The 10,819-nt window shown below is 35.3% G+C and overlaps 1 protein-coding gene across 1 annotated transcript; it reads left to right on the forward strand.

The window, feature by feature from the left end:
* Positions 1-5,419: 5,419 nt before the first annotated feature.
* Positions 5,420-10,819, forward strand: LOC124375659. The gene is made up of 5 exons (XM_046834200.1): positions 5,420-5,574; positions 5,689-5,800; positions 6,126-6,277; positions 10,012-10,129; positions 10,325-10,819. The coding sequence occupies exons 1-5, from the start codon at positions 5,517-5,519 to the stop codon at positions 10,518-10,520; spliced, it is 636 nt and encodes a 211-aa protein (XP_046690156.1). The 5' UTR covers positions 5,420-5,516; the 3' UTR covers positions 10,521-10,819.

Here is a 10,819-nt window from a genome sequence, read left to right on the forward strand (position 1 = left end):
ATCTTTTTCTACTTTTTTTTCTTCTTCTTTCGGCTTCTCCCATTAGGGGTCGCCATAGCGGATCATCCGTCTCCAACCCGCCCCTGTCCTCTACATCTGCCTCTTTTAACCCAACTACCTGCATGTCTTCCCTCACCACACCTATAAACCTCCACCTTGGCCTTCCTCTTTTCCTCCTTCCTGGTGGCTCCATCCTCAGCATTCCCCTACCGATATACCCCATGTCCCTCCTCTGCACATGTCCAAACCATCTCAATCTCACCTCCCTCACCTTGTCTCCAAAACGTCCTACATGTGCTGTCCCTCTAATAAACTCATTTCTAATACTGTCCATCCTCGTCACTCCCAACGAAAACCTCAACATCTTAAGCTCTGCTACCTTCAGCTGCACCTCCTGTCTTTTACCTAATGCAGTGGGGGCATTATAAGGAAGACTAAAACTAAAGGAAAAGCTGCAAAGCTGCTTGGCTGTGAAAGAAAGCCCAAAATTTAATCAAGGGCCACTGACAACCTAATAGGGACAGCTAAGAAAAACCCCTGTATAACTGCAAGACCCCTACAGGATGATCTGGTGAAGGTTAGTACAAGTGGTTCAGTGGCAACTGTAAGACATGTGCTGAATAAACAAGAACTTTCATGATTTCACTCCTGACCACAAGCAACTTAAATAGTCGACTAGAATATGCCAGGAGGAATTTGGATAAGACTACAAAGTTTTGGGAGACAGTTCTATGGACTGATGAACTATTCGAACATATGGACCAGTAGTATGTTAGGAGTGCAAAAGGTCAGGCTTATAACTATAAGAATACCATTCCCACAGGTGGGGCATCGATGATGTGGGTGTTTTTCTGCAGTAGGAACGATCTTGTTCTTGTACCTGGTAGCTCAGTTGTTACAGCTCTGGGTTACTAACCAGAAGGTTGGGGTTCAAGCCCTGGTATCACCAAGCTGCCACCCTTGGGCCCTTGAGCAAGTCCCTTAAACCTTTGTGCTCCAGGGGCGTTGTATCATGACTGACCCTACGCTCTGACCCCAGCTTCTGAGCAAGGAATATGTGTAGAATATTACTGTGCTATAATGTAAATGTGACAAATAAAGAATAATCTTCTATACCTGATCATGGATTCCTAGAAATACCACGCCATTTTAAAGAAAAATGTGATGCCTTCTGTTGACAAATGTAAACTTGGCGACCACAATACTTTTCAGCAAGACAATGATTCGAAGCACACCTCCAAGTCAACTTTTTTGAGAAAAAGATCCATGAACATCTGGAGTGGCCTTTTCAGTCACCAGATTTAAATACGATTGAAAATGTTGTTGGGATTTAAAAAACTTATATATACACACTATATTGGCAAAGGTTTTTGGACACCTGGTCCAAAAATGTGCTTTTAATAACATCATATTCCACATTTAGTCCCAATTCACTCCACTCTTCTGGGAAGATGTTCCACTAGATTTTGGAGTGTGCTTGTGGACATTTGTGCTCTTCAACCACATGGGTGTTATTAAAGTCAAGGTGGGGTACTAATATAGGTGAGGAGACCTGGGGTGCAGTCAGAGTTCCAATTCATCCGAAAATTGTTTAGTAGGGTTGAGGTCAAAGCGCTATAGCAGGCCAATCAAGTTCAGTTTAGAGAAGAACCACATATGGCAGGAAAGGTCAGGTGTCCCAATACTTTTGGTAATATGGTGCATGTATGTGTGTGTGTGTGTGTGTATGTATATATAAGGTACAGACCAAAAGTTTATATATATATATATATATATATATATACAGTACAGACCAAAAGTTTGGACACACCTTCTCATTCAAAGAGTTTTCTTTATTTTCATGACTATGAAAATTGTAGTCACACTGAAGGCATCAAAACTATGAATTAACACATGTGGAATTATATACATAACAAAAAAGTGAACTGAAAATATGTCATATTGTAGGTTCTTCAAAGTAGGCATCAAGAGAATGCCAAGAGTGTGCAAAGCAGTAATCTAAGCAAAAGGTGGCTACTTTGAAGAACCTACAATATGACATATTTTCAGTTGTTTCAAACTTTTTTGTTATGTATATAATTCCACATGTGTTAATTCATAGTTTTGATGCCTTCAGTGTGACTTCTACAATTTTCATAGTCATGAAAATAAAGAAAACTCTTTGAATGAGCAGGTGTGTCCAAACTTTTGGTCTGTATTGTAAATATATATATATATATATATATATATATATATATATATATATATATATATATATATATATATATTTAATGCTATACAATTACATTTATACATTTATCCATTTAAATTAATATTAGAATTACAATTGAAATGAAGTTAAAATAGTTTTTTTTGAGTGCCAAAATGTTTTTTTCTTTCACTGAGAAAAACCATCTTGCACCATCTTGTGAACAAATGATGACACTGCAGATATACTGTACTATATGTGCTAAGTGTCTAGCATTTTTTTTATTTCCCTATTTATTCCCTAACTATTGGTAGAAGGGAAAAAACAGAATTCTAGTGGTCTGTTACATGCTAGAGCAGTACTGTATAATATTTATATAAGATCAAATCAAGTCAGGTAAACAGTCAAGAAGTTTTTATTGTCAACCATATATATAGCTGACGCAGTACACAGTGAAATGAGACAACGTTCCTCCAGAACCCTGGTGCTACATAGAAACAACAAAGAACTACATCACACAACAAAGAGCTACATACAGAACACAGAGCTAAGGACTAAAGTGTCTTTGCCACATAAAGTGCATCATGTGCAACCGAGTGCAAACAAAAGATAACAGAAAACACAAGTGTGGGACAGATACACAACACACATGATAGCGTTGATCAGAAAACCTACTGTTTATGTTATACAGTACAATTTGCAAAAGGAAGACTATAAAAAGAGTATATTTGTAAACATAAACACAAGAGGTGCAAAACAGCATGTACACAGTATAATATGATTATAATATAATATGGGTGATGCTGAAGTCATGGATGTGTATAAATTAAAATAAGTATTAAGTGTGTGTTTGAGTTCTGTTTGTTGAGATACTGATAGCTTGAGGAAAAAAAAACTGTTGCACAGTCTGAATGTGAGGTCCAACTTTTTGGGAAGTAGAGTTGCTTCTTGGCTTTCTTGGTGGTGATGGAGCTGGTGTTATGTGACCAGATGTAGTTCTCCACATAACGAAATAAGTTAACTTTTTTTGTTATATAACATCCTGCAAGAGACAGGAAGTGATAAAAAACCCCCAGATAAAACAGCTGTGTCACTGACAGTAAAGTAGAGAGTTTAACAAGCGTAGGCCAGTCAAACAAAACTGCATAAAGAACATTTTATCTATGGTTTTATGTGAGATTCAATTATGCCAATATTATCTTATAACCCCAAATAACATTTTCAGAGTAAACTAAATGAAGTGCCATTGGAGATTAAATCAAACCTGGTGGCTAAAGAGCAGTTAGACCTATTCTAGTGGTGGTTGTAGTCTTATAAATGAGTTAAATGTAATTAGTTTTAAAAGTCATTTTGTGAACATGGTGAAGTTTGGTGTCATGTGGTAATGCATATGACTTATACATAAGACCACAATGATTTCCCCTTAAATGCAGTGACATTTAGGGCTCCACCCAAAATTGCCGAATATGCCACAAGAGTGGTGTATTATACGCCATGTCGTATTTTCTGATTCCACTTTGATAATGTTTTGCCACTTTATTTTACCTCAAGTCTGCAATTGTTTCAGCAATGTGTACATCCCCACTGCACTACCACAGCACACACACTTACACTGCCATTTCTTCTTTATATTATATCCTTTTTTGTTTTATTTATGATGTTAAATCATACACTCTGTGCTGCTGTAATATGTGAATTTTCTCTGTGATGAATAATGTGAGCTACCTATTAACAAATTATCCTTTAAAATATTAAAATGTGTTATATTAAAGGATGTATTAAGAATGATCTTAGTCAAGAAGCTTACATTTCTACACCATGTGGTCAAAAAACCTTTTCAAAGATGCTGTGATACATTATGCAATTTGGGCCAACATGTGTTATGACATTTTCATTTTCAGAAAAAGGTAGAACAATTGCCAGTTGACAATGTTTAGTCTAAGGCCTAATCAGGTTGTACATAATGGTTCTTTTCTAAGAATTCTGTATCAGAATATGTAAAGGTTTGATTAGTAGAATGTTGTGCCCTGTACCTGGAAACGGTTTCTATACGTCATCAGCCCTTTGTGCATTTCCTGTGTTTGAGTGACCACACACTGTCGACTGCAGGCCCTACAACCGCAACCAGCAACAGGAAACCAGTACCTACTCTAACACAGTAGCTCTGCAGCAGAACATTTTAATATGAAGCCAAGCTAAACATACCTGTTGCAGTCAGAAATCAACATAGTATAGATCTGTCTATATACACACTAGTTATTCATGTACAGGTTTCATGTTTTTAAAAGCTGATTACACATGCAGAATTATTATACTATACAATACATTTAAGCTTGTGCCCTTGACTTTGTTCAGTATGGTATTGTATGCATCAGAGTACTTTTGGGTACTTTCCACTTTGAAACACAGCTTTAGAGAAGCAGATTGAGATACAAAGTACACACATGAACAAACAAACACACACACGCAGACACACGCATACGCACACACACCCAAACACACACGTAATCCTCATAAGGACCTTACACTGACATACTAATAACTACTACTTATAATTATTATTACTAAATGTCAACACCTAATTTAAATGTACATTCAAGTTCTATTTAATACATTTCAATGGAACATAACCTCAGTAACCAAAAGGAAAGTTTTTTTTTTATATAAACTAGATATTTTCTGTAGATTGGCCAAAAGCCCCCAAAAGGTCAAAACTGTCAGATGTTCCTATAATTGTGAAAAACGACTAAATGTCATTGCGCTCTTTTGACGTAACAAGTTCTACAAATTCAGAATTTTCATTCTGATACATGTTATAACCTCACACAAAACATGGTCTCCAGTGGTATGTATTGTTTTTAAGATTTATAATCACACTCTTGATATCACCCAAATGAGGATGGGTTTCCCTTTTGAGTCTGTTTCCTTTTAAGGTTCCTTCCTCATAACATCTAAGGAAGTTTTTCCTTGCCACAGTCACCCCAAGCTGCAAATCAGGGATAAGTACACATTGTTCACCTTAAATCTTAAACTCTGTAAAGCTGCTTTGAGACAACGTCCATTGTATAAAGCATTATAGAAATAAACTTGACTTGACAAAACCAAAAAAAGGTGGGCTTGTAAAAAAAAAAAACCATTCTATTAGTGTTCCACTGAACTGACATCTGCCTATAAGGTGTGAAGGTTTTGTGTTAGATTAGGCAGGTGGGTGGTCTTTGGTAGGAAGCATTGAAGCATTTTTTTCCTGTGCTGTGCATCTGCTGTATAAATTGATACAGGGTGGCCGTTATCAGCTTGTTTCACTAATCAGACTAGTACAGGTGGAGAAATGAAAACTGCACTGCTATTCCTGTTTGCTGTGCTTTTCACAGCCACAAGCTGCAGCTGTGAGGAGATTTATGTTTCATTTTCTTTCTGTCCTAATTTTCTGTTGCGATAAAACTAAGTGATTTTGGATGACATTTGCTTATTTTTTCCCTTTTGTGTTGTTCTCTGAATAGCACGTACAAATCCATGTGTTTGTCTCAAGACATTGAACGTCAATCTTCCACCCTCAAGAGTAAAAAGTTATTATCTGCAGGAAGAAGGCCTCTGCCATATTACAGCTGTCGTGTAAGTATGCATGCTTTTATGTTGAAAGATTAGTACTCAGTAAAGACAGAAACAGGTTTTTTTTTTTTTATGACCACTAATAACTATTTTTATATAATTAATTTATTTTGTGAATCTGGGCTTGCCAACTTTTCCAGACCTATATACCTTATTTTGTAAATGCATACCTTTTTTTAAATAATTTTTAGTAGATAGTAAATATTATCCTTTCAGATTAATGGCTATAAATAAATTACGTTTTTAAACTGTTGCACTTTACTTCTGCCTGAAAAACTATTCCCGGACAACTGCTAACTGATTATTTTTTTGCTTCTGTACCTTAAAGAATCACGACTATGAAAGGACTTACAGTCTGTGCAGACCCAAAAAAGCACTGGGTTATTAAAGCCATGAAATTAGTGGATGGAAGAAAGATGGCTTATACCACAACAGCAAGGCCTATGTCTACTGCTTCTGAGCGCACAGTGAATACACAAGGTGGTTCATAAGACACAGAGTAATCTATACTGTTCGGCAGAATCTGAATATCTGTTATCTGTTATCTCCGAATATTGCCTGAAATGTATTTAATGTTTAATTAATTAATTGTACCTTGGACTGAGAGAGGTAGAATACATTTAGGTATTCTGCAGTTCTATGTGTTTTAAAAATGAATGTCTTGAGCTTTTTACATGTAATTAAAATATGCAGCTTTCAAGAATTCAGCTTTGTGCTTCTGAATATTCCCAGGAGGTTCTACGTATGTGTATTTGTAGATATGTCTGTGTGTAGGTTTGTGAGAGGGAAGAGTGGTGGGTGTGAGAATAACTGGCACTTTGTCTTTGTCACTTTGGGTAAAGTTTTCACATGAAAGGGATAGCACAGCTGGAGGTTCAGCACTGAGTAGTAAAATAGGTAAATCCCCAGTATGGCCACAATACACTCATTCTGCTAATCAAGCTTTGTCCCACCTGATGCCTATTCATAACAAAATAATCAGACGTAAATGGTAGCTGCTTTCTACTGCATATATGGTGCTGTTTTAAGTGCCTCACTGAAGGAATAATAGAGTTGTCTTTAGTTTGTTTTGGACATACGGATGAAAGTCTCGATCTTGAAAGCAAAACAAGGGCTCCAGTAATTTTAACAACAAATGTGTGGTCTCATGTGAGTATAGTCATGGCATAGTTGTTGAAACTAAACTAGACAGCTGTAGATCAGGGAAAATAAACATAGTTTTTCAGTTTTTAGTAGAGTTTAATAGAGCTTTGTTGAGTATTTGCCCATGATAGCTTTAGATTCCATATTTTGGCTGACAAAAGTGGAACTTGATATGGTCTTTTGCTGCCGATCGATCTCAAGGTTTAATTTCTTTTGTGTGTTGAGATGCTTTTCTGCTCACTGCGATTGAGTACTTCTGATTTACTATATTATTCATATGAGCACAGGCACATTTGGTCATTCTACTCTTATCTCTCTATTAAAAGGTGTTTCAGCCAGCGTTTTGCTTTTCACACCATTTAATCTTTAGAGACTGTTGTGTGTGGAAACTCCAAAAGAGTAGCAATGTATGATCTACTCATATAAGTTCTATGCCAGGTTTAAAAGTCACATCGATCATACTTTTGCTTGAATCTGAAGTGAACATTTACTGAAGCTCTTGATCATTTTTTCCATTGCTGCCTCATTGGCTGATTAGATAGCTGCATGAATGCGCAGTTGTACAAGTGTTTCTAATGGCGTGCTTGGTGAGTGTATTTAGATTTGGGAATGTTTTTTACCAAAGACAAAAAGAATGAAGAGAGAAATGAAAGTTAGAGCAGACAAAGGCAAAAATAATTTAAGCAATATCTAAGTTGGCATGAATGTAAGTGTGTAGTACAATCAGGGGTAGATGTAGTACAATCAGGGGTAGATGAAAGAAATGGATTTCCTCACTGTTTGGTGAGAAAGTGTGGGTTGCCATATGAGTAATCACCATATGAAGTACATGAGTGGACAGAGTGGTATTTTTCATACTCATAGTAAAAACCACAGCAATTTTGGTTTATTTGCTTTACTCACAAAGATTTGCGTTGGTCTAAATTTGATTGTTTTGGTTTTTAAATGGTTAGCAGCAGCTGAGTTACTGGCACAGAATCCCTGGAATAAGATTATATTAATCTTTTGAACAAAATTATCTTCTTTCCTCCTAAGTGGGTATTGTATTTTTCCCCTCCTTTTGAATAGTTTTAATATCACAAATGTACTTTAACTTTAATAATAAACACAAACATAACTAATTCATTTAAATGAGCAATAAGATACAATAGTGACAAAAAAACATTCAATGTTGAGACAACATGAGGAAACAAACCCAAAGTGAAACCCATCATCCGTGTCACACCAGATGATGCATTTATCCATCGTTACTCTTTTTGTACGATTGTATATAAAGTGTGTTTGTTAAAACCACATTCACTTTTTTAAATTTGCATTTAATTATATAATTGAATGTTGTTCCAACACCCAGACTTACTTTATATTTTAATAACTGCGGAAATAATAAATATGTATAAAATGGTATATAGCAAAATAATAAATGTATAACATGTTTTATTATTTTACTTTATTATAAAGTCTAAATGTAATTAATTATGGAACACTTAATGAGAATCCTAAATTAATTTAACATATTCAGCTAAAGTTTTCCATTACAGAATGAAATTACTATATTTATTATTACGTACAGTATATACTATACATAAATACTTTTATATGTTTTATTTTGCAATTATTAAAATATTTACTTTTTACCACATAAAAAAAACAGACTAGTGAAAAAAATGACTAGTTGACTATTCTAATTGATTCTTTAAAAATTAATAGTAAGGCAACTCCTACCACATGAATGTATCCCGAAAAGTTTATATATAGTCAAGTCATTGATTTTGCCAATGTCTTTGATGGAGTCAAAGCATTCTTTACCTCACATAGCTGGCATTTCAAGTAGATCCATTTTTCATAGTCACCCTAAGAGTTAAAATCCATATAAACCAAATAAACAGGACTATATAAAGATCAGAAGTACATTCTGATTTGCAAAACCCTAAAATTGCTTGATCTAACAGGTGTTTAAATCATAAGTCTAGGAATCCCTGTTGTCAGCTTCCTTTCTTAAGTACAATCAATCACTCAATTCGCACTACCATGGCTGACAGTATCGTGCTGTGGTTAGTGTTGCTGCAGTGCTCCAGTTTATGGTTAGATCCTGAGCTTGGTTTATTTTAATGTTTGTGGAGCATTTTGCATGTCCTTCCTGTTGCTATGTGGTGTTCCTTTAACAAATTCAGATTTCTCCAACCTCCTAAAAATACAAAATAAATGGTTTCAAATTGGTTGCTCTGAAAAGTTGCCCCAATTCATTCCTTATTCCTAGTATGCGCAGGATAACCTCCAAATCAAACAAACAAAAACTTTATTCATTCTAATTTACATATATAACAATTGACAGATGACAGATGTCTAAATATAATTACACCAATGCACATGATGCAATTAATAGGTAATCAATAGCTACTATACAACCAGAATGCTTGTATCAATTTGCTAATAGTCATAATAACAGTTTTGTTTTGTCAGAATTAAGTAGAATAACATTACACACGTTCCAGTGTCTAATGTCCTTTCCAAGTTCCTCAACTTTTTAAAACTGGTAGCCATCATTTAAGAAAAGAACAATTGGCATGAGTCTAGTCTTATGGCACCAAGCAGAACTGTGTTGGAAGCTTTTGCTCAACAGTACATCATGCTGTTTCTGTTGCTTTCTTTAATGAGCTCTTACACGTGAGCTCTTACACAGAAATGCATATACACGCCCCTGTGCTTCCTCCGACCAAATTGTAGTTGGGGGCTAAGCGTGAAGAGGCAGATGGAAATGAAAGTTCATGTGTAGGTTTGAAATGTGTAGTGTTAACCAGAATCTCTCTGGTTAGCACTGCCCCTGTGTCACCATAAACCCCAACACCCCTATGCACCCCTCTTTTGCATGTTGCAGTGTCTTAGCAGTAAAGGTGATTCGGAAATTGTATATTATTCACTTGAATAGCCGCTCACTTTATAACTACTGTGTCATTTGAGAAATCACAAAATCAGACAAAAGACTGAGTATAAGAATTGTTACGTTTGCTGTATTACGGTTATAAAAGTTTCTGTTTTGTGATGAAACATTTAAAATGTGTTTTCTATGGCAGAGAATTCGTCCAGCTCATGCTGCTTGAAAAAAAAGAAATCAGTTAAAAATCACCACAAAAAAAAGATTGTGGATTGTAAAGTTCAGAGTGGTGATCTTTGCCCCTTTGAAGCAATCATGTGAGTATTTAAGCATATTTAGTTTGTTTTCTTTTAACCATTTATTATTAGGAACCCTGTCAGTCAAGAAAATATTATAAATGTGTTTTATTCACAAGGCCTGCAACTGATACTGCTTTATGAATTGCTGCATGTACTGCAAGGAGTCACATTAATTAATCACTTGTTTATGTGTTTAATCATTGAATTATTCAGCATTAGGACACATAAAGGCCGGCAACTCTGCTTAGATCCACAGGAAGAATGGGTTCTTAAAAATGTTGTGATGAATGGAACCAACACTTGTGATGTGACCCTAACAACAAAGAACACCAGAAATGAAAAAAGGGCAGGCAAAAGAAGAGTAGGTAAAAAGAGAAACGTGGAGCAAGAGAAAGGAAGTTTAGACTAAATTACTGATAAAATACACTTAAATGTAATGCAAAGTGTTTCAGTGAGTGCTGGCACTCAGTTATTTGAATGCATATATTGGAGGTAATATGTATTCAGCTTCAATTTAACCCTCCAATGAAATCCATGTAATCAAATGTATTAAAAACTTGTTTTTTTTTTTTATAATGTTTTATTAGTCTGTAAATCTATTAACCTTGTTTTCTTCACTATAGTGCAAACAAAATTAGTAATTGCAATATACTGTAATGTCAGTTAAATACACCCATGCCTAATAAATACTTAATACTTAATACTTAA

The sequence above is a fragment of the Silurus meridionalis genome, chromosome 21, assembly GCF_014805685.1.
Source record: "Silurus meridionalis isolate SWU-2019-XX chromosome 21, ASM1480568v1, whole genome shotgun sequence".
NCBI lineage: Eukaryota > Metazoa > Chordata > Actinopteri > Siluriformes > Siluridae > Silurus > Silurus meridionalis.